At 38.7% G+C, this 24935-nt stretch overlaps 1 protein-coding gene across 1 annotated transcript in view; it reads right to left on the reverse strand.

Moving 5' to 3' along the window:
- Positions 1-18836, reverse strand: part of GRB14 (growth factor receptor bound protein 14) — a 54646-nt gene extending 35810 nt beyond the window's left edge. The window contains exons 1-2 of the mRNA XM_015869046.1: positions 18679-18836; positions 16977-17109 (exon numbers count right to left, since the gene is read on the reverse strand). Coding sequence (XP_015724532.1) covers positions 16977-17109; positions 18679-18821 — 276 coding nt within the window. The 5' untranslated portion in view covers positions 18822-18836. The remainder of the gene's footprint in view (positions 1-16976; positions 17110-18678) is intronic.
- Between the last annotated feature and the right edge of the window lie 6099 nt (positions 18837-24935).

A 24935-nucleotide genomic window follows, 5' to 3' on the forward strand; every position in this document is an offset into this window, starting at 1 on the left:
AAAAAAATGGCACACAGTGACATTCATGGATGCTCACTAACCATTTACAGAGCCCCACTAGTGGAGATGAGCACAGTGAAGCAGTGGGCATTTCAGTAGTGGCAGCAGTGACCAAGGGCTACCTCAGCTAGTGCAGATTTTTATGAGTGCAGTGTGCAGGCTCTTGATCATTGCTGATGAATACATATCTAATGGTGGTGACCATATTAAAAAATAGTGTTTTGTAGCTGAGAATTTGCTCTATTAAATGGTTTTATTGTGCTTTTTGTATCAATTCTAGTTTCCATTGAAATAAATAGGAAGCATTAATTTCGGAGTGACCTATGTAATTTGCTATTGTGGAGTTTTGTAAATAGCAAAAATTACACAACAATTTACTGGCACCAGTAAGATGCTTTAGATTTTTGCTAAGTTACCTTTCTAAAATCCTAAGATCAGTATACCTCAGGCAAGTTCTGTTGGTGAACAATGTAAAAACAGGAGAAAACAACAAAACATACGTATCCAAAACAACAACCTGCCATTAATTAACAGTTTTACTCGCAGCTCTTAAACAGTAATACATCACTATTAAAGAATCACAACTCAGTAATTAATGCTCAGTTTTAACTTTGAGCATATAGCAGCAATGAATCCACAGTACATAGCCTTCTAGATATTACATATAGTATAAGATATTATACATATTTACTTCTATTTTTCTGTCAAGCTCCAGTCCAAAATTCTTATGACTGTTTTGAGAAAACAATGGAATACAAAATTATTCTGGAGATCGTGTTTAAGTGTTAATTCTGTAATAATCTTTTCCAGTAGAGACAGCTATGATAAATGTCAAGTGTTTGCAATTAGGTTTTTACCTTTCAGGCGCAGTTTTTATTTCCTATGAGAGCATGTTCTCAAAATTTTATAGCACGACTTTAAAACTTTGCTGTAAAACTCAGAAAACAACTCATGGTACCAGGGCTTGATCCTCTAGGAATTTTACTCTTAGGGATGTTATATATACACATCCGCAGCACCAGAGCAACAAACTCCCTCTGCAATCTTTTTTCCTTGGATCTTATGGAAAAATGTTTGGGAAGCAATAACTGTAAATCTCAGTGCACTGCATTAGTGGCTTCCATTAGGAAAGAAACCAAAATAGTAAAAGCCATTTTTTCCCTAACCCTGAATATTGAAGGTCATTGTCTTTCCAAAACACATGCAGCTTTTTGTTCTATGAATAATATTGACCTATTTGCATGCAAAACAAAACTGGGGATCATTTTCTTCAGCAAGACTATTTCTTTCTTACCTTCTCCAGCCACATACACAGGCCAGATCTGCTTAGAAAGAGGCAAACACCTAATGTTGTTTTTAACTTTTGTTACGAATGTCAATAATTAGATATCATTCGACTTTTGACAAAAAATACATTCTGGTCATGTACTTTTATTAATGAAAGCACACATCATTTGTACCAAATAATACATCAAGGAATACTTTCATCTCTTAAATTTCCCAAACACTGAGTTAGGAGGAAAAAAAAAAAAAAAAAAAGAAAGAAAGAAAGAAAAAGAGGAAAAAAAAAAAAAGCATCTCAACTTCTGAGGGTGTACCTTGCAGAATCAGTTCACATATGAAAGCTAAGATGAATACTGTTAAAGGATTTGACTTGTCCATGGCAGGTCTGCAAGTAATTCTGCTGGTGGACAAGAAGAAAATCAGATCCAGCTCACTTTCCAGTAAGATCAATTTATTTATGCATCTTTTCATTCCCATTTTGGTTTCCAGATACAGTTCTGAAAGCACTGTTCAGATATTTATCAGATACTACAAAATATAAGCCATTTCTACTTCTTGTCACTAAAGAAAACATAACTAAACTGACTGGGTAGGAATTATAAAGCTCTTAGTAAGTGTTAGTAGCTCCAGTGCTTTATAATAATATGTGAAACAGAGATATCCAGCTAGTAGAGGAAGGTCAGTGTTGTACTTAAGGCACTGGCTATGGAGTCACAACAGCTGATTTTATTCCTGGCTATGCCAGACATAACAGGAACGTGGGCATATACTGGTAACAAACAAATCAGACACAGCTTTTGTCCTTGTAGATTAAAAAACATCCAGAGAATAGAATTCCACTAAAGTTTACAAAAAGCTTTGACACTACTTTTTCGTACTTATTTTTTCTTCAACCTAAGGCAGAATATTTTTACACTGGATCAGTGTAAAATCAGCTAAGTTCTTTAAGTTATTTGCTATACAGCCTGCATTTATTGACAAAGTACTCCTGTCTACTTGTCACAGTTAATTCCATCTCTCCACTATAGGAAGAACCACTTATACAACTAGCGTAACTGTGGAAACATATACAGGCTGTTTTTTGCATAGGTTTGATGAGTAACTATTTCCTTACAGCTGCAACAATGTTACCTAGCAGGAAAAGAGCCTGTAAAGTGATGCGAGCCTTTCTATTCCTACAGCTCATCATACAAAGAAACACAAGGTCTTATTCTTCAAACAGCACATGCAATATACTGTCTTAGAGCACTGATCATGTCTGATTTCTATGCAAAAATATAAAAATAGAATATATTTCCTGTAAAGCAACATGCATATAACTAATCTAGTAATTTCAAGTTGCAAGTTATTTAGTATCTTGCAACACGATTTCTACTCATCTGCCTCTTTATACAATTATCTACCCATTATCTACCAGCACAATCCACAGATTCAGCTCTTCCACATACAAAGTAGGCATTATGAAGAGCATGCCATGATGGAGCAGTGCAATGGCAGAAGAAGATAACTCTACATCCTAAACTGTGCACTGAAAAGACACCTTCACATCTGTCATTTCATAGCTCTCAGCAGACTGAGTTCTTTTGCTGGCAAAGAAGAATGCACTGCACAAACTCTGATGTCCTGATCACCGAATGACTAACCCATTTGTCAGCTTTCTTCTTCTCCCTTGTTATAGCCATGATATAACCAGGTCAAACTGACCTTCACACATACATTAAAAAAATAAATAAATAAATTCTCAGAAACTACTTTCTGAAAGTCAAGAATACAAACTGATTGTATTAGAAAACACTTCACTTTACCAAGTCTTTTTTCAAAAGAAAATATGTTTAGCAGTACACGTACACAGAATTAAAGCAAAAAGAAATATGGATTGGAGGAAGAAAGTGAGAAGATATATGCTGAAAAGCTGGCTTTGGTTTTGCTGTTTCCGTATGTTGCTTTTCAGAAGGAGCTAGTTTCATTTCAGAAGCAGAAGCCTTGTTAGCATGTTAGTATTTGTTACACAGAAACCAACGAACAACAGCAGGCAGTCAAGCGAGAGAGCTCCACAAACAGTTTATTTTCCTCACTGTATGCTCAGACTGCTTGGACTGAATTGGAAATGTGTTTTGTCTCAGTCACAACAGAAGATATCCTCTTAAATCTTATTTAGAAAAGTCTGTAAGAATAACTTTCCACATATTGATTTTCATACTTAGAAAACCTAATAAGTATTATATTATTATATTATTACAAAAAATATAATCCCTAATGCAAAACTGTAATGCAAATGGAAGAGCTTAACAAATAGATAACAGATAAGGTTTGTATCAACACATAAGCCCCAAATACAAAGACTTGGGGTATTTTTTTCATCATTTCTGCACAGTAGCTCTCTAGAAAAAGCCTAAACCTTTCCCCTCCAGTAATTTTTATGCTACTTGTTTTCAGCTATCCTACTAATGCTTGGCTGAACGTGAGCCAACAGTGTGCCCAGGTGGTCAAGAGGATCAATGGCATCCCAGCCTGCATTAGAAATTGTGTGTCCAGCAGGAGCAGGGAGGTAATGATCCCCTTGTACTCAGCACTGGTGAGGCTGCATCTCAAATACCTTCTCCAAGGCAACAAACAGGACCCAAGAAAATGACATTAAGTTGTCTCAGAGGAGGTTAATATCAGACATAAGGAATTCTCTCAGAAAGCAGTAAGGCACTGGGATGGCTGCCCAGGGAGGTGGTGGAGTCACCATCTTTGGTGATGTTCAAGAGGCATCTGGATGAGGAGCTATGAAATATTGTTTAGTGGCTTGTGGTAGCAGTGGTGATGGGAGGACAGTTGTGATTTTGTAGGTCCTTTCCAACCTTGTGATTCTAGGATTCTAGGACTGAAATACCACTTTTTGGGCCTGAAAAGCAGAGGCATTTCTGTTTAAAAACTCATTCAAGATTTGGGAAAAGGAGCATCCAACTATTGCTAGTCCATCCTTCAGCAGTTCCAATGATTTACTGCCTTAGAACATCTTATGTCTTCCATACACCTTGACTGACACAGCAGTTACAAATTCCTGTTTCACATCAATTCTATTCCTGGCATCCACTTTTGCCAGTTACTGTTGAAGCATAACAGGAATCTGGCATTGCCTTTCATACATAGAAACCTTCTATCTGTTTGCCCAGTGCTTGCTAGAAAAGAACTAAGTTATAATGCTTGACTTCATTCAGGAACGTATTAATGTTTAATCTTTAGTGTTAATAAATAAAGCTTATTGTCTCATGGGCAGAAGTGCAAAGGACAAAGTATAAAATTGTATTAGAAGTAACTGAAAAGGAATACTTCTCCAAAATCCTTCCAGCTGGCTTCTGGTCTTATTTTGAGAAAGATGGGAAATAAAACAAAACATCCATACCACGTATTCTTTTCTTGGTTGTTCCTAAGTCCCATAAATGAGGAAGCTATTGTCTTAAGATCATAACGGCAGTTTTGTGGACACCTGGGTAGAAATGAATCCTGCTGTCCAGTTGCCCAGAGGAGTCTCCAGAGGAGACAAAACACAAACTTCCTTTGGAAGTTTCATGTTCTCAAATTATCTGAATATGATATATGAATAAGAATATCTCAATGTGATTTACCATTATCTAACAGAATACTAATCATACAAATTATACAAGAAAATATAAATTGTTTTTTTAAGCTGTGAAATTCAAGTTTTACCTGGAAAATTAACATTTCACCACAAACACTGATATAGTACTACAGAGGAAACAAAACAGCCTACCAGGACAACGTGAAATTAGATACCTGTTACCTCCTGTCACACACACACACCAAAAAAAAATCTCAATACTTTAGAAAAAAAATAAAATAAAATCTAAATTAAAAGAAGAAACACTTCATAAAATATAATGAAAACAACCAGATATAAATATTTAAGTGCAACTAGACAAAAATTGCACATAATGCTGCAATGCACTAATCCAAGAGGGGTTCTATTATGCTACAGAAAGCTACTGTTATTAATAAAAATCACTCAAAAAAGAATCTTCCCTTACACTATTTATCTTCGTAATTCATGATTATGGAAGTGCTCACATTGTAAGAGCAATAGTAAAAAGCAGAACACACTCCATTAATGCTGCTCTAAATTTGAAAGCATCAAAGAGCACAGTGAAGTTCTGCGTGTTCTCCAATTCTCCCTATCAACCTGTGGAATCTGAAATCCTTGTTACACAAATAGCCCTTGCAAAGGTTTTTAGCTGCCTGCTTCTGCAATCAACAGGTTCAAAACAAATTGAAACACACACTGCTAACAATGTTCTATCAAGTCATAAGAAAACCCTCATACTGTAAGAGCACCATATAGCAATGAATTCTAGTGATTACAAGAAATTCTTGAAAACTTCTAGACTGTTTTCTTAACATTTGATACCATTACTGTGTCATTATCAAGTGCCTGCAGCTGTTCACAAGCTCAAGGCCTTAATGTAATCAGTAACAGGAGTTATCAAAACAAAACTAATATAAAAAAGCTATTTATAGCCCAAGAATGCACTCATTGAAAAATCCAATTCTGACTGCAAGGCAATCTACAGTATCTTGTTTTTCTGTGGATCTAATACCAAGTTGAAAAGCAAACAGACAGAAATACCAGTGTGCAGCATATACATACCTACCAGAAATAGGCAGGAACAGTCCATTACTAAACAAATTAGAAGCACAGGCTCATCTCTAAGACAACAAATAAACATTTCTCTCTCAAGATTTAGGTATTAAGTGTCATGAATACTACTGGGCTAAATATGAGCTGATTAACTGTAAATGAATGTTCTGTGACTGAAGCTGGAGAAAAGAAAGTTCATGTTGTTATCAGAGCAAAGGTCTAATTTTTCCTCCCTTTTAATTCTTCCTCCCACAATTGTCCTTCTTGCAACATTTTCTTTGGCCTGATTAGCTTTTTTTTTTATTTTTTTTTTTTTAATCTTCCTACTTGAGGTGACTCCTATCAGGACTTTAACATGAGAGGCTTACTTAAGTATGCTGTCCTGAAGGTTTCCCTTTATCTTCATTCCCTAATTGAAGGCATTCATAAAGGAATTAATTCCCTTAGAAGTAATCATTTTAAATGTGCTCAAGACAAACAAGGAGAACATGAGCAGTGGTCAATAGCCATCTCCCGCTTATGATTACAGGATTTTACCATTTCATAGAGAAATATCTCATCTTGTTAATACAAATGATCAGCTGCTAGAAAAATCTGGAATCCCTATGGCCCAAAAACCCCATTGGAAGCTGTATCAGTACATCATTTGTAAAAACAAACAAATAAACAATCAAACAAAACCCCTCAAATACATAATTGTAAGAAGATCAAGCTGAAAGTAATGCCTCGTACTTATTTCCATGGAAACCATAACACATAGAGCACAATAACACTGTCTGATAGAGCAAATACTCAGTGGCAAAGCCCTACTTTTCAAAATAGTTGCCACCATTACCTGTGCATTTTCACTAGCGATGAACAAGAAACTACCTATCAGGCTCATAAAAATCTACAAGTTTATGGAAAACCATGGTTGCTGTCGCTGCTGCTGAAATGCACCACCTGCTACCTCACTGTGCTCACATCCACTGCTGGGTCTCCATAAATACTCAGCAAGCATCAATGAATGTCAATAGTTGCCATTTTTTCCATATGGAGGAATTCAATAACACCTCTTTGCTTCATAAGCGCTTTCATGTCAGACGCCATTTTGTCAGACCACCCCTCTGCTGGCATCTGTCACACAGCAATAAAATGTAACAGGATACTGCTGGTAAGGTTCTGCCTCTACTGCCAGACCCCCATACTGCCTCTGATGTTGTGGGTCATTATAATAAAATGGGAGGCGTTACTTTTGGAGCAGCCCTTATAGCACAGAGTACCTGTGCAAAGAGCAAAAAGACCATGAAGCAAAAGTTAGGGGACGAAAAAAAACCCAAACTGTGGGTTTGGAGTGGTTTTGGAGTTAATGCATTATACAACAAGTAAGTTCCCAGATATTTCTTGCAACTAACTGACAAAAAGATGCACATGTATAGTGAATATAAAATTGTTTACCAGTCACAAGTTAATACCACCTGGTAAAATCAATCAGGCTTAATAATGATGTTTACATGAAGGTATATTCTATTTACTTAAAATCTTAATTATTGTAACGTGGCAACATTTACACTGAGAAATACAATATTTCTCAGCTTGTTTCTTCAGTCCTCAAGTTGTGATTTGAATAAACAGTAACTTTGAGAATATCTGAACTGCAAAGATCCAAGGATATTCTAAGAACTATATTAAAACTCATAATAGAAATTTAAGTCTGAGCTCTACACTTCATTTAATACAGAATGCTAGGATAACAAGGCTTTGCATTATCAAAAATCAACTTATGTTAGTACCAAGTAGTTTACAACAGATTTTACTATACAGCAATTCTCTCTATCTGTCGCACATCTCTTAATTCAAAGGAGGTAAAAGTTGTAAACGTGACAGTCATCATATGATTAAGCTACAAGAAACACAAAATCTGAAGTATTTTGAGTAATGTAATTGTCTGTTACTGACAACTTTCATCTCATTTAATACTTTGTTAAATTGTTTGTTATAAAATTAGCAGAATATGTTTACAATACTAGTCAGTCAGATTGCCAAAGCAGATCAGAGCAGGACAACTAGAGTTTACAAGGCAACATGAAAAAACTGAGGAGAAATAAAATGAAGGGAAACAAAAAAACAAACCAAAAGCAACACATTACAGCTTCAAAAGTCAGACCTTTAAACAGCAATCCCCTAAATTTTTCAATATCCATCTTAATGATAACCTAGAATAAATGATCCAAAATTATGAATGTTATTAAGCACTGTTCTAATTAACCCAAACTGTGCAATCCTTTGAAGTCAGATAGAAATGTTTATCTGTTTGGAACAAAAGACAGCTCAGACAGCGTTCCATAAAGAGAAGATGTCATTAGCTTTCTGGTGCTGTAATACTGTAGTTTGGCATCCCCTTCCCAAGGGTCTCACTCACTCACTGACAGCACCATCAATGAGGAGCTGCCTCAAAAAATATCTGCTTAGAAAACCTGTATTTAGTCTTCTGTATTTCATCTGTCAATGAAAGGTGCGAAGCTGCAACAGAATGGCTGAACCATCTCAGTTATCCTGTCTTCATACAAACTTTATATAATGTAGCCATTTCATTGCTGGTATCATTTATGAGTAAGAACAATGTTAGTACCTACCACATATTCTATGAGGATTCAGGCTCCATTGGTCAGAGGTTAATCTTTTAAAGCCAGAGTAAAGAAAGCTGAATTATCAGAAGTAACTCAGCAGTGTTAAAGTGGAAGTTCAGTGGGCTTTAACTGTCAAGTCTTTTGTATATTCAAAGAAACTGAGAGTGTTTTTATTATTGCTTTCTTCAGTGACCTCATAATTATATAGTACCTTGGAGAGACCATGGAACCAAAATCTCAGGTGGTGAGCTCAGAATTCAGAAGGTGAATACCAAAACACACATTTCTGGAGAATCAGAGTTTATAAATTTACAGGGGTTTTCTTCACAAAAAACCTACTGCAGTGTACCAGATGCCTGTCACTCCAAACGTACCTTCTCAAATGATTCAGAGGAAGTATTTTATTGTACTGAGAAAACAGTTCTAACAGGGAAGATATGAAACTTCAGTTTTGAATTTCAGGTTGATGAAGCCTGAAATAATCAAATACAAAAGAATGATCAAATTCAAATCTGACAAACACTGGCAAAAATAAGACCAGAATCTTTGACAGTACTGATGATATTTTTTGTTTGTTTTTTTAATGCTACAAAGACAAATAAATAAATAAAATAGTTCTGACAAAAGTGAATTAAACAACAAGCTTACAGAGGCAATTCCTTTGTAACCAGTAGAGTTAGACTGACCTTCCTTGTTTATTCATTACAACGGGGGAAAAGACAAATAAATAAACAAAAGTAGCTTGTCTTTTTGTAAGTTAGAATGTTTGCTTGGGTGGTTCTTGGACAGCAACAAAGTATAAGGTTAATTTATAATAACATTGAGGGTTGATCCCAAGTTTCACAGAAAGAAGTTTCTTTTCCTCATTAAAAAATTAAAAAGTAAAATAAAGCAATAATGAATGAACCAATGTAAAAATAAACTGCAAAAAGACAGGACATAAACATGGGATTATTATGACATTTTGCCAAGTTGATGTTTCAGCTAGGCTATCTGAATATAAGCCAGGGAATATTCTTTTTTGCTAAATTCTGAAATTATTCAGCTCCACCTTCTTACTTTTTGTCTAAATAAACCTGTGACTTTATTCCAGGTGTGTGCATTAAAATGACAAGTTGTAATAGTACTCTAAATAACTTTAATCTAATGTAACAGCAACAAACCTCTCCTTGTTGGGAGGGAACAGCCCTTTAAACAAAGAACAGAGCTTGGAAACTAGAGCAAAAACCACCAGCTGAGTCACTGCAAAAGGGAGACCAACTGAATCTGGACTTCAAATAAAAATCCTGAGCTCTTTAAGTTGGTTCTTTGTGGGATGTTTTTTCTGTTAATCTGTAAATTGGTTGCAAAGACTTTTCCCCTTTCCTTCTGCATCTCAAACTGTCTTTTTTTGTGTGTAATTTAAGAGTAAGACTTGTTTAGGAGCTGGAAAGAAAAAAGACTAAGAACTGATAAAAGAGAATATGTGCAATGGTTTCCAGCCCAGAAAGAAATCTGGCAAGAAACAGACGGACTGGAATTACAGAGTAAATTTAACTAATGCATCTTTTGGTTGGAAAAGATATTTCAACCCTAAGGCAGTTAAAAACAGTGTAAACCCTGGCAATACTATTTAAACTGCAGTTTCCAGACCTCCTTAAATCCAATTCAAGCAGTGAAAGTAAATATATAAAAAATGGGTACCGCTGGCATGACCTTCCAGTGCTCACCCATTTACGGTGTTCACACACAATTTTGTGCACAGACAAGGTAGGTTGAATAGACTAAGAGGAGATGGAAATGCTTCACCACTCTACATCCATGTCCTACGAGGTTGGAATTTTTTTCCCTTCAAGTGTCCAAAATGCACATTAGATGTTATAGCATATTCTTCATTGTAAGAAGAAACAAAAGAATTATTCACTTGACAGCCCTATTAAGAATAAAGGAAACAAACAAGAGAAAGAGTTCCTATCCTTCAAAGCTTGAAAACAGAAGAAAAAGACTACTTTGAGGAAATGGAGACACAAACTAGACCTTGTCCACACAAAGACCGTACACACTAACACAATTATACTAATAAGCACTCATGTGTTTACACAGAATAAAGGTTAACATAGCACCAAATAAATAAATAAATGAATAAATACTTCTGGCTTTCAAATTAATTCTAAAAGCATTAAAGCAACAGTAAAGTTAGTCAATATTGTAAGTCATGTGCTCCAGATTAGCATACCAAAAAGTACTTGCTTGAAAATCTATCAGTTATTACAGGTCAATAAAAATGCTTGTGCTTTTGCACAGTTTAAATGTCAAGAGAATACAAGAGTATTTCAGCCACATCTATCACTAAATGAGTAAGTACTGCATCCTTAGCAATGTACGTCAGTTTATAGAATTGTCTGTAAATTTTTCAAGACGGTACACTAGAAAACCCTGAATTATAACAGTAAAAAATAAAATTTTACCCCAATTACAACAGTCAAAGCTCAATATAAATAATACAATTAGAACAGCAAACATTTAAAGAAACATCTACTCTTTGCCATAAAATTCCTCTCAGTTCCTTGACAAGGGGCTTCATGTGAAAACCTGTTAATACAAAAAGGGAAGTGCCATTCAACTGCAGGCTCCAAAAGTAATGTCACCTATTCTATTATGTTGACCTATGACCTCAGAGGCTTATGTTGGAGGTACAGCAATGGAGGCTGAACCTTCCCACCAATACCCCATTACATTTTGCTGCTGTGCAACAGATGGCAGCAGAGGGGCAGTCTGACAAAATGGTGTCTGACATGGAAAGGCGTATGAAGCAAAGATCTATCATTGAATCACTCTGTGTGGAAAAAATGGCACCCACTGACATTCATCAGTGCTTGCTGAATGTTTATGGAGACCAAACAGTGGATGTGAGCTCAGTGAGATGGTGATGGTATGTTTCAGCAATGGCAAAAGCAAGGAGAAACACAAGCCACAATCCAGACAGCCACACACATTTTTACAAGCTTGTCATACAGTGTCTTGTTTGTTCATCACTGATGAAAATGCACAGCTAATGGTGGTGACTCTGTTGAATAACAGTGTCTTGTAGCTGAGAATTTGCTCTATCAGGTTTATTGTGGTCTTAGTATGAGTTAAGAGTATCTGTGGAAACAAACAGGAGGTATTACTTTCGGAGTGATCTATACACAATCAAATATGTATTTGAGGGTTTTTTTAATACAAATGATTTCCAGGAAATAACAGCGTGAGAGTGTATCTGGATTCTAAACAATAAAAATATCTGCTTGTTTAGAATACCAACAAAGACAAAAGAGGCAAGAAAATATACCAAAACAACTGAGTGTTCTTCCCCTTGAGATTCACTTCAGATTTATTTTTGCACTTCTAATTGAATTTAAAGAAACAAGGCACTAATTACCTTGAACTACTTTTGTGATGAAATACTTCTTCAGCTTATCCTTGAACAGGGGAAGAACTGGCACTCCGATGCAAATTACTCAGGTTTTTATTTCAGGAAGACTTAAAAATCAATATTAAATATATAGTGAGTTGGTTTTAGTTCATTTGAGCAAAGAAAGCTGAAAGTATACTAGTGAATGGAAAGTTATCATTTCCTACGAAAAACATTTTCCCCTACTTATATCCATTTTGATCTTAACTGGAGACAATAATACTAGTTATTAATATTGAAAATTATAATAGCAAATGCACAACTGTTTCACATGTTCAGTTCCTTAACAGTTCTTACAGAACATGGACTCCAAGACACAATTAGGTTTCTGTATGTGAGCTCATTGGTTTCATCTAACAACAGGAAACAACTAAAATACTGTCAAGAAAGGCAACATTTCCCACTATGCTCTTAGCATACAATCACAGGTGTTGGAAAGGACCTCTGGAGATCACCTAGTCCAACACCACTTCTAAAACAGCTTCCCTACAGTGGTTTTCAGAGGAAAGTGTCCAGGAAGGTTTTGAGTACCACCAGACAAGGAGACTACATCATCTCTCTGGGTAGTTTGTTTCAGGGCTCTGTCATCCCCAAAATAAAGGTCTTTCCTCATGTTCATATGGAACTCCCTATGCTTCGGTTGTGCCCACTGCTCCTTCTACTATTGATGAGCACCACTTAAAAGAACCTGGCCCTGTTCTCTTGACACCCTCCCTTTAGATATTTGTAGGCACTACTAGGAGTAGTCCTCAGTCTTCTCCAGGCTGAGCAGTTCCATGTTTCTGTCTTTTCTCATAAGTGAGATGCTCCAGGTCCCTCATTATCTTTGTGGACCCAAAGTTACCTGTCTTTTCTGGTAATACTCCAGATGTGGTCTTACCAAGACAGAGTGGAGGGAGAGGATCACCTCCCTCAACCTGTTGGTCATGCTCTTTTTAATGCACCTCACTGGCCCATTAATGCACAACATTGGCCTTTTAATGCACCCCATGATGCCAATGCCATTGGCCTTCTTGCCACATGAGCACACTGCTGGTACATGGTCAACCTGTTCTCCAACACAACACACAGGTCCCTCTCTGCAAAGTTCCCTTCTGGCAGCTCGGCTCCTAACTTGTTCTGACACATGCAGTTATTCCTCTCCAGGTGCAGGACTATTAACTTACTCTTGTTAAATATCAAAAGGTTCCCATCCACCCAGCTCTCCAGCCTGTCCAGGTCTTGCTGAATGGTAGCACAGCCTTCTGGTATGTGCCAGCCACACACCAGCTTTGTATCCTCAGCAAACCTGATGAGGGTGCATTCTACCCCTTCACACAGGCCACTGACAATGTTGTACAAGACAGGATCCTGGGGAACATCGCTAGCTACAGCCTCCAACTAGACTGCACCTCTGAACACAACACTGAGCTCTGCTAGTCAGACAGTTCTCAGACCACCACACTGACCATTGGTCCATCCCACATTTCCTGAGCTTACTTAAGATGTTATGGGAGACAGTGTCAAAAGCCTTGCAGAAGTCAGGGTAAAGAACATCCACTGCTCATCAAAAGCACTTAATACCCTTCTATCTTTCTTCTAAGGATAGCAAACTTTATGATTTCATACAGAGTAGACTATGTAATCCACAAAATAGTTTTACCATCCATACATTCAGCTGCTGATTCCATCTTCATATTACCCTCTTAAGGGTGAGGATATTAAAAAGGGAAACTCAGTCTCCTTCATGATGCACCTCAAATTACCCATTCCCAAACACAGGTGTGACCAGCTCCATGGAAAGACAATAAATAGTCAGGTTTGCCTCTGAAAGTAAGCTTGTTTTAATTACTGTTAACATGTCAAGATTATGAGACTGAGAATATAACACAAAACACTTCACAAACAGAGGAGAAATAAGACCAACAGCTGTGTTGATGAGACAGATTGAACAATGTTCAGACACACAGATGTCCCACTTCCCAAGCACAGAGGCAACCCACTATTCTGCTATGTGGCTTTTACAAACTTATTCCCATCAAGTCAGCCCTACAGACACGCTGTTCAAGCAGCACGTACAATGTTTTAAGAGGCCCATTGTAACAGATCATGAAAAGACAGTAAGAACTTCAGCTTAGGAAAACAAGAGTTCAAAATAATGTTACTAACATATTTTGAAAAAGAAAGATAATTAAGTATTCCATCTCTTCAGATGTCATAGATGTTATGAGAGTGGTAATGGCACCGATAGATATTTCTGACAACTTCTTTTATTCCCTAGAAATAGAATCTCTCTTCTGGAGATAAAAATAAGACAAAAGAGTTGTACACTTTTGATAATAGTTACCTATTAGACATAAGTAGAAACTCATTCTGTATTTTTTTCCTTTATTATTCCTGAAATTAAAAGCACAGCACAAACTAAATCAAAAAGAAAGCTATCTAAAATAAGAATAACTGAAAACACATGTAGATCATCACAGAGGCAGCAGAAAATATTCAAATATTCTGGCAGCTGTCAACACTGTACACAAAGAACAAAAATGTAGCAGAAGAGCAAGAAAAAAAGAGTGCTTAAGTTTAGCTCACTTATCTTAAAAGTTATGAAACTGCAACAGTAATGTGTGTGAGCTTGGGGCTATATTCAGTTAGAGGTTTCAGTGCACACTGATTAGGTACGTGCAGACAGAGCTTTTGATAAGTAGACAAAACCTGAACATGGTATGGAAATACCGTGCCTCCTATGGAAAGCATGGCCTCCGCAGCCAACTGTTGGAAGTCAAAGCCAAAGCCAGTTTGCTCCTCCTATTTGCAGATCCACTTAGCAATCACTCCCTCTCATTTCCACAGTTAAGTAATTTCACAAAGATATTAGAAGACTTCAACTTGAATTTCAGATATACGAGTTTAACTCAATAGTTGCCATTCACGCTTAGACTTTAATAGCATTAGATTAATAACAAAAGACCAGTGATGCTGTGTCTGCCAGATGGTTTACCTAGCCCAGGCACCATTTCTCCACATCTAGGTAAAAGGCTTTTGGACAGTAACCATGGTCATGTAAGAATGCCTCCAGAAAACATAAAGACTCTAAAATTTTCAGCACTCTGGAAAATGGATCAGGCCTTCCATGCACGCTATTATTGTTTTAACTCACCTTGGCAAGTAAACTAGCTGTTTTTGTTCCTGCTTCTACCAGAGAGTACTATATTCTTTAGTGGAAAACCAGGAGAAATGGAAGGACTACAAGGAGGAACTGTCATAAAATGTATAACAAGAGTGCTTAAAAAGAATCTGAAGTGAAATCTGTCAAGACAGGAACTTCAGCTTCTGAGAGCCTGAAGCTTACATTTAGCTGGCTTAACTGATTGTGCCAGTCAGTAATTTTAACCATGGCATGCCACAAAAGCAGACAGTTGACCTTTCCATATTAATTCATGCTTGGGAAATCTATACCTTTCAGTTGCAAGCAGAAAAATCACCACAATGAGCACAATTTAAGCCAGCAATATGAGTAATTTGAACAATTTTTTTTTTAAATGTGGCTTCCAGTCCTTCTGTTATGAAAGATGGTGTTCTTCCTGCCACTCTGAAAAGACTATGAATACTTCAGCCTTGCTGAGGCATGAAACTAGCATGAGTCTACCATACTGTATCAGCCTTGCTTACATAAACTGACCAGAAATACTTCACATTAGTATTGCTGTTGACAGAAAGTAAAAACAAAAGCAATACAAATAGTCCAGAAAGCAACCACAGTCATTTTCAGAGAATATGTAACACATGGCAAGACAGAATCTGTGGGGTTCACCAGATATAAGGGGGGAAAGACGGGATTGGGGGGGAGAGAGTAGGAAAGAAAAAGAAAAGGTATCTCCTTAATGCATCAACCCATAAATCTGCCAGGTAAGGGATGGCATCTGTTCTTTACAGCAGGTACACAGAAACAGCTACAGCTGGGAACTTTCAGAAAAGTCAGTAAAGTCAGTACAATTACAAGAAACTTTAACTTCTATACAAATTCATGATGGAAAAAGAAGAAGAAGAAAAAAAGAAAAAAAAAAAAGAATAAATATCAGCAGGACAAGCTTTTATATCTCCATTATTGCCCCTAAAATTATCAGAACAGAAATCTCATAGACCACCAAAACACAGGCTGTGAAAGAACAGCACCCTTAATTGTGTGAATGCTCCATGTTAGAATTCTTTCCAGTCTCAAACTAAGAAGGGAGCAATGAGACAGGTAAGTTTTTAAGAGTAAAATAAATCAACATCTACAACCTCCATTTATTGGAAGCTCTTTCTCTTTCTCTAACCTTGCCTGGGACAAGGAATACAGTGCACTAGGAGTACACCAGGTCTGTAGGTATGCCCCCTCACAGCTCCCCTTTGCTTACATTTTAGGGTACTTACAGAAGCACAATAACAAGACATACGTTATATACATGCATAACAATATAAACATTATACATTTATATGTATATTAAACATGTAAACATTATAAACATGCATACAAAATATACATGGATATACACTTATATATAATATCAACTACGCACACATGTATAAAACATAGCCCTGTCGTCCACAGCATTTATTCCTTCCCTGGCAGTTACTTTTTCATTCAATTATCCTAGCAAAATTAAACCTCCAAACAAAAGGAGCTGTTGAGTGATTGTCAAAACTCTCTATGCTATAGCACTAATGACAATAATTGAAGGTAGAGAGGAAGAAAGAAATTAACTTCATATTTAAGGATGTAAAATACTGTCTGCCCCTCGTTCCACTTTATAAAAAGAAAAATTGCATAGTCACATTTACAGTCTGTGAAAGAACAGTCAATTTCTAAGCCGCAGATTCTGAAACCTCATTTTCTATAACCAGTAATGGTCTACTGAGAAAATTACACCAAATTACAGAAATATGGAACATCCTTATTAGAAAAATATTGTAATAGGTAACTTGGGTTTTCTCCAAGCCTTCATGAAACCAGTTCAGTATTTGTCAAATGATAATTTATAAATCTTACCTGTTTAGTTCTTGAAGTTGCCTTGGGCAACAGACTTGCTGACAAAACTGATGCAAATGGAGAACAGCACAGCTCAGGAAAAGGATTTGGAATTGAAGGGATTTCCAAAGTCTTGCCGTCTGTCTTTTTTCTCCTGTTCAGTAAAACACAGAATAATAACTATCACAAAAGCTGCCATGGAAATTGCAGAAATCAACTACACTGTGTGCCATGCTAAGGCACCAAGATCCCGATAGTTGCTGGTTGCAGCAATTAGCTTTTTTGTGCAGTTATTTTTTAATCAGTAGGCTGAATCTATTAACATACAGTGCTTAACTCTACTTGAAAGCAATCCAAGTATTCAGCTCTGAATATAAAGTTGTTTGAATACGGGTAAGTCTTTGCAGAGTAAGAGCATGGATATATTTATATTGGCTCCTAAGGACATTGGTAAATATTTTGTTGTTCCTGTATTCATGCCATTCCCTATGTACAAATATTACGATAGCAGACGCATGTAACTTCTCAGTCCTACTTCCCATGCACATCACAACTATATATTAATCAAACTGAAACTTTTTTCCCCCCCAGAATCAGGAGTCAAAGTGACTGACAAGACAGAACAGCGCAGAGCAATACGCTCATTTCTATCTCCAATTGCTTTTGTGTTTAATCTCCATAGCTCCGCCACAAAACAAATGTCTCAGTAGTTTCTGGCGACTTAAATCTAATTGTGTCACAAATATCAGCAAGCAGCACTTGCAAGAGTTGGAAAGATAATCACTACTGTACTTGCAGAAGAGCTCCATTAGGCACTGGCTCAAAGCACCGCATTAATAACATGGTGATGATGCTGTGCTACAGTACACAGCTGTCACACAAGGAAATATCAGGGAGCACTTTTTCTCCTCGATTTCATTTGGGGAGCAGAACCCCAAACACCCCAGGTATTTTAGCCTGCCAACATGTAATTAGACCCTTCTGAACATGTGAGCTGATGGCTCCAAGCTTGATATTTAACTTCAGTACATTCATCATCGTTGTTCTTGATGCTGCATACGGACTGGTATAAAAGTGTGGAAAACCATCAGAGTACAGCAACAGTGCGGAATGGCAACGGTTCTCTTTCTGGAAACCCACACAGTACATTCACTTAAAGTGGTATGAAGCACTAAGAAAGAGTGAAAACTATTGTATGCAATCTTTCAATACAGCCTGTGCTCCAGTCTACCAAAATCGATCAGATGCATCATAAAACCTCACACGTTCCTCGCCCCAAACCAGAGCTCTTCGCCTTAAGTGCCAGCCCCAGCGTCCCCAGCCCAGTGGCACGATCAGGCTCGCTCCGGCCGGCGCTGCCCGCAGCCGCTGTCTATTGAGGAGCGGCTCGCTTCGCTCTGAGCGGGCAACGCCGCCTCTCTTCAGCTCAAACTGAAAAACCTCTTTTAAGAACAGGGGACAGCGGGAGATGCGCCCGCAGCGAGAGATGCTCCGCATCAACCGCATTTCACAAGACCTCACCTAGCAACTTTTCAGCGTGTCCCGCTGGGAAGAAGCCGGGACTGGGAGCCCTCCCGCCTGCCTTTAACTCTCCCCTCAGCTCCAGCCTCTCTCGCGGCGGAGCTGAGCATTTGCAGCACCGCGTGGCAACTTCGCACCCCGCTCAAGCCGGGCCGGGCCGCCCCGCCCTCCGCAGCGCCCTCCCGGCGGCCCAAAGCCTCACCTGTCGGGGGGAGGCGGCGGCTGCTCCCCTCTCGGAGCCCGGGGGAGCGGCCTCGGGGAGCGCAACGCGCAGCGAGAGCCGGCACCCGCAGGTTCTGCCGCCCGCCCGGCGTCGGGCGGTGCACCGGGCCGCGGGGCGGCCATCGGCGGCGGGGACGTCCCGGCTGCACGTCGGCCAGCGGCCCCGGTGCCGCCGGGCGGAGGCTGCTCTGCTGCGGAGGAGGGAGGAGGTGGAGGGGAGGGGGGAAGCGCCTCCCGGGCGGCGAGCCGTACCGAGCGCCTTCCCCGCACACACGTGCGCGGGCGGCGGCGGGGGCGGGCGGCCGCCGGCTCCGCGCCGCAGCGGGCAGGAGGGGGAGGCGGCGACCCGTGCCCTCCCGGCTGCTTCCTCCATGGCGGCGGGACCGGGCGGCACGGGCAGGTGCGCAGCCCAGGAGCCCTCCCCGCCCCCCTCGGGACGGGCCGTCGCAGTGGGAGGTGGCGCGTGGCCGAGCGGCGCCCGACGGCAGCGACGGCCCCGGGTACCGCCCGCCGCGGGGCTCGGCCTCTGCGCCTCATCGCCGAGGTAAAGCTTCCCCGATCGGGACCCGCCGCTGCTGCCGTCTGCCAGGCTGCCCCGGCAGGGTTTTCAGCGCCTTGCAGGTCATTAACCGAGCTGCCCAATCCCTCTGTGAGGTCGGGAATTCACGATTACGCCTCGCAGAAATATGGAGTGAGCAAAGCTGGGAAATAAAGCCATTACCTTAACGCCGAGCAGGCAGCTCGGGGAAGAGCTGCGTTTCCAGCTGGGCCAAGGGTGCGCGTTCGGCCTCAGCTCCCCCGGAGTGGGAAGGTTGCTCCTTGAGGGGAAGTTCCAGCTGTGCTTCAGCTCCACGCGATGCCATCCATCCCCGTGGCAGTTCCGCGGCTGTTCTTATCAGCGTTCATCCCAATACATAATAAAAATACCCCCTCGCTGCGCGAAGAAGAGTTTCACAGCACGAAGCGGAATGCGTAAAATCACGTAAGCAGTTGAATAGGATAAAAAGGTGAAATAATTCAGAGGTTGGGCTCAAGCCCTGGCAGAAACAGCTGTATGTAGAAAACTGATTTTCCTTGGCTCGCTCAGAAGCAGAGCTGACATCTCAGCCTGGTGAGAATAGAGAGTGCTTTGGGATAAACGTGTTTGTCTGTTTTCCTGAGCCCACTGAAGAAATCCTCACACGCAAGCCAAAATTTTCAATAGGAGAAATACATGGGGTTGTTGTTTTTCCTTCCTGAAATAGAAGCAATAATCACAGATTTCATTTTAGCTGAGTTGCAGATGATTTCGCAGGACATTTTTTTTATTTTTTTATTTTTTTCAATGAAACTAAGGATCCCTTGTCTTCAGAACAGTTCATTCTGTGTTCTGCTGACAGCAGAAGTGCAAGTGTGAGTTGATTGAGAATTCTTATATACAGAGACTGGCAGACAGGTCTGGAATTTTACACTGCCAGATGATTGATTTGATTTGTTTTGCAAAGAGCTATCTATCTTTTTATACATTTGCACAGGCCAGACTAATTCTGTCTAACTGATTCACTGGTGTATATATGTGGCATACAAAGCTTCACTTTCTGCAAAAGATTAGGAGGAAGGACAACTGTGTGTGTGTTCTGGGTAGAAAACTGGGCTCAGGAAGAGATAAGAAACTTCAAGCAGCTGTCAGCTTTTAAAAAGTTCATCCAGGAAAGGAAAGTTTGAGGTTTTCACCCTGTCTGGGCAACTTATTTTGTAGCTACAAATTGATGTGCATGGTAGACTTTTGTGCCTTAGGCTCTGTCGTGTAATTGGTTTTAAATGGAAAGCAAATAGAAAAACACAATTAGAATATTATCAAATAAATACTTATTTGCTTCGAAATATCTTTGCTGAGTTTCTAATGAGTCGCGGCAGCAAAAGAGCCCTTACATAAAAAGATCAAAAAAATGAGCCACTGTTATAATTTCACTTGAATGTAGTAATTTAAGAAACAATCCTCTTGTAGACTTCCTTGTGCCTTCTGCTTTCTGTGCACAAATGAGAAAATGCAGTCATCACAAAGCTGAGGCACAGGAAGACCTCAGGGATTGCTTCAGTGTAGCATAGGAAGCCTTGTGTAGATGAGAATGTGGAACTAGTTTCTTCTGACTTACTTTCTCCTTTTGAATCCCCACAAGAATAAGAGAGATTGCTAGAATTTGACTGAAGAAATCTGTGAGCATTTGACCTAGACTCTGTTTGAGAGTAACATTTTAATTCTCTCTTTGAACAAGTACAAACCCAGAACAATTAATAATGCTGTTAATAAAAGGCTATAGCAGATTTCTGCTAAGTCCTAGCACCAAAATACTTCTTGAACTGTGTGAATTGGCTTCAGTTGTGTCATGAACACAACTAAGCTGCCTAGTCTGCTTTCTGATACTTAGAATGAGGGCTGTTCTTCTGCAGAAGCTAACTTATTTCCCCAAAGCCTCATTTCTGGGCATTCTTCTACCTTCGACTCAGTTTGTTTTCTCTCTAAAAATGTCAGTTTGTTGTTAGTCCTTGTGAGATCCAGGTGTTTCTCAAGTAAAATTAAAAATACATCCTGCAAAACAGATTCAAGCTATTCAGTATGCACCCCACTTTCAGAAAATCAAGCTCTTCAGTTCTCAAAAGCCCATATGCTATTTAGAACCACAGCACTTGATTAACAAGATAAAATTACGCCTTTAATTAGAGTAAACTTGCACAGTTATTACTGACAGAGTTTAAAAAATCCAAACTATCCGTGATTATCTCTAAAAACTGTGAAGGATTTTCATTGGGTTTTTTCATTTCCCCCTTCCACACGTTACTGCTTGTTTTAATCAAAGTATTTTGTCTGTTTTTTGTTTTTTGTTTTTTTTTTTTTAAACTTGTCTAAAAAACGTGACTATAATTTGTTAAAGATGGTTACGCACAGATAAACAGTATCGCACCTCTACACCATCTTGTGTCACAGTAGCAATAGCAAAGAATTGTTTCTACTGAACCTACAAGGTTGAACCAACATAAGTTGTTTTTCCAGCGCAAGCCTATCACCATGCTCAAGTCTTCTCTCCCAGTGTTTCCTCCATCTGTAATTTTTGTGACTTTATTGTATCAAAGCGCTCAGAATATGCTGAATACGCATTATGTTTTCTTCCTCGTGGTCTTGGTCCACAAGGAAGAAAGGAACTGCGGTGGTGACACTGTGTCTTCTTGAGCACTTTGGAAGCTCATTTTTAGCTTTGACAACTGGCCCATCTGTTTGGGCAGTACTTCGAGAGAGCCAAATATATCCCATGAAGGCTCAGAGATATCAGTAGCTAACTTCTTGGCAGTCATGCATAACTCTTTGAAAGTTTATCTGTGGTTGAATGTTTTGAAGGAGTTTAGTTTTGCGCGTTGTTATAGCGGACACTGAATGTTAGGTTTAGAATTACTGCTAAAATGTGTATCTTTCATTGCAGATAAAGAATAGGTTCCAGGGGATTAAATCAGTAAATCCGAGCCCAGTAGTTTCCAGGAGCTGCTCTTCAGACTAATCTGAAACCTCCCTCCTCTATGCATGCCTGCACAAACCACAGCACAGTAATGCTTCCCCCTGCTTAATGTTCTCCTTCTGCACTTACTATCACGAAGCAGATTTGTGCTGTGTTTTGTTACTTAGTTTGGGCTTGGGGCTTTTCCCTATTGAAAAATATGAATACTTAAGTGTACTTCTGTAAGAAACTTGAGTACAGGGGTGGATTTTACTGCTAGCTTTGACAACAGTGCTGTTTCAACAGCAGGTTCTGTGATTTCCTGTGACAGCTTTGTACTCAGACCAGAACATCTCCCTGCTGGAACTTTCCCTTGAACTGCAACATGAGAACAGAATTAAATTCACTGCAGGGTTTTGAGGATGATACCTTTCAACTCAATCAAATCAAAACGAGAACTAATGATTTCAGAAATAGGTCTTTGTAGCTAAAAGCAAAAAAATTAGGTTTGGTGTAGGAATGAGTGGGTGTTATGTGGGGGCTGTCAGATGCAGGTCAGACAAAATGACATACCAGCTTCTGTTCCCTCAGTCTAAAGTTGTATGAAAGCAGTCATTCAGCGGCATCTATAATAGACTGTACGCTAGCTGATGTGATTTGCACTGGCCAACTTTGAAAATCTCAAGTGCACAAAGTTCCATTCTAAACAGATAGAACCGTGAAAGATCCAGGTGAATGTTACATGTGGATGGGTTACATTGACTAAGCCTTCATCTAATTGGTCTAAATCCAGTAGAGTACATGTAATCTTTTAGGTAGTTATGAATGGATGAACTGCATAATATACTGCTATGGTTATCTGTGGAAGAGAATTGTCAAGTGTCAGAGCACTGCCAAATATTTGTAATTACAGTATTGCAGCAGAAGAAAGTTTATTTGAATACATTTCTCTGTTCCTATTAATCCCTTGTATACATTTGTAATAACTAATGTTTTCTGAGTGCCTCTGGAATAAATACTGTGAACGGTGAACAACTTTAAATATCACATAGCTGAGTAAATATGTAGTTAAATTTTAAAAGTAGTATTTCACAACAGCAGAGTATTACTGATACTTTTTGTATCCTCTTTTCTAGAAATCTACCTTATACAAAGAACACAATTTCTGGCCATATGTATTTTCAGAGTGTCGTACACAAACATATATTTACTATGGAAGGAAAGGAGCATGTTGCTACTCTATCTGATACCATTTGTGTTAATCTGGAGCACATAAATTCAGGTTCCCTGAGGTGAGTTGTTGGGAGATCAAATTAAAGATCCTTGATCCTTGAACAGGAGACATTTTGCAGAAGGGGAAACAAAATACAAGCATTAAGTAAAACAAAACAAAACAAAACAACCAAGGAATGTAGTGCTAGAAGGAGACCTTCTTACAAACAGCCACACCATTCCTAAATCCCAGCTATTTCTGAGCTGCTGCCAAAGGCTCTGAAGCAATAGTACCAAAGCTTATCTTCTGATATGCATAAAGAGGAAGGGAGATGTAGAACTACTTGGGGCAAAATAAATATACATACATACATACATATAAAATATATATATATATATATATATATATATATATACACTTATAATACATTTTTATTATATATTTATATATATATGTGGTCAGACTCACGTAAAATAGCATTTAAATTCTGCTATCAAAGTACAAGTTTGGTACAAGAAATTTATAGTCAAAATGAATTATATATGTTGGAAAAAATGATGTACAGTGACTCATCTACCTAAATGCAGGTTTCTAATACTAATTCTACTACTAATTTAGATACCTCTTCTACCTTGTCCTAGGGAAATGGGTTTCATGTTTGACCGCTGTCATATGTGACAGCCCAGTGTGTGTTTTAACTATTCTTGAAATAGATACAGATTGTATATGAACTTATGAAAATAACTGAAATTCTACTAATTCTTTTATTCAACATTTTTTTTCTCCAAAAGTCACAAGAATAACTTAGCCCAGATTTGCACCCACAAACCTGCACCAGCCCTAACACAGCAAAGCAGTATTAAGTCAACATGCCCACATTTGTGCAATTTAGAGTGCTTTGAAAATGGGATCTGGAATGGAAAGCTTTGCTGGACATTAATGATGCAGAAATTACACCACTTTCAAATCACATAAAATAAAACAAACATTTATCTGACCAGTTGGAATTCCTAAGGTACTGTAAATATTGGATAGTATCTGCCACTATCTTAATACATCCCCTGATAGGACATCTTTGTGATGAATGAATCCTCCACGGTTAACACAAAGAAATGGTATGTGCTCTGTTGCTAAAGTTTTTCCAAGAAATCTATATACAGGGAATACAGTATTGAATAAACCTTTGAAAAGCAACCCGCTGTTCATGTTTTAAAAGCATTGAGCTGACTAGCTGGAATTTATTACATTAAAAAGTTTTAATGCAGAATTAAGGAACACTATGTAACAACAACAATCTCAGCACTCAGTATGAACATCATTATCACAAAATCAGTACACCTAACATTTTAGTGTGTTTGTTCCCTTCCTGCAGATGAGCAAACATTTGCACCTTTATGTCTTTGAAAACTAGCAGTAAGTAGGTATTTAAAGTATCTGACTTTGCATGATACCAGAATAGTGAAGTGATTTAGCACAGCCAGAGACAGAACAGTAAAAAGCTAACTATGGCTCTTAATGTTGACAACTATTCCAGAAGAACTTTTTGTATCCTGTGAC

This window comes from Coturnix japonica, chromosome 7, assembly GCF_001577835.2.
Source record: "Coturnix japonica isolate 7356 chromosome 7, Coturnix japonica 2.1, whole genome shotgun sequence".
NCBI classification, from domain to species: Eukaryota; Metazoa; Chordata; class Aves; order Galliformes; family Phasianidae; genus Coturnix; species Coturnix japonica.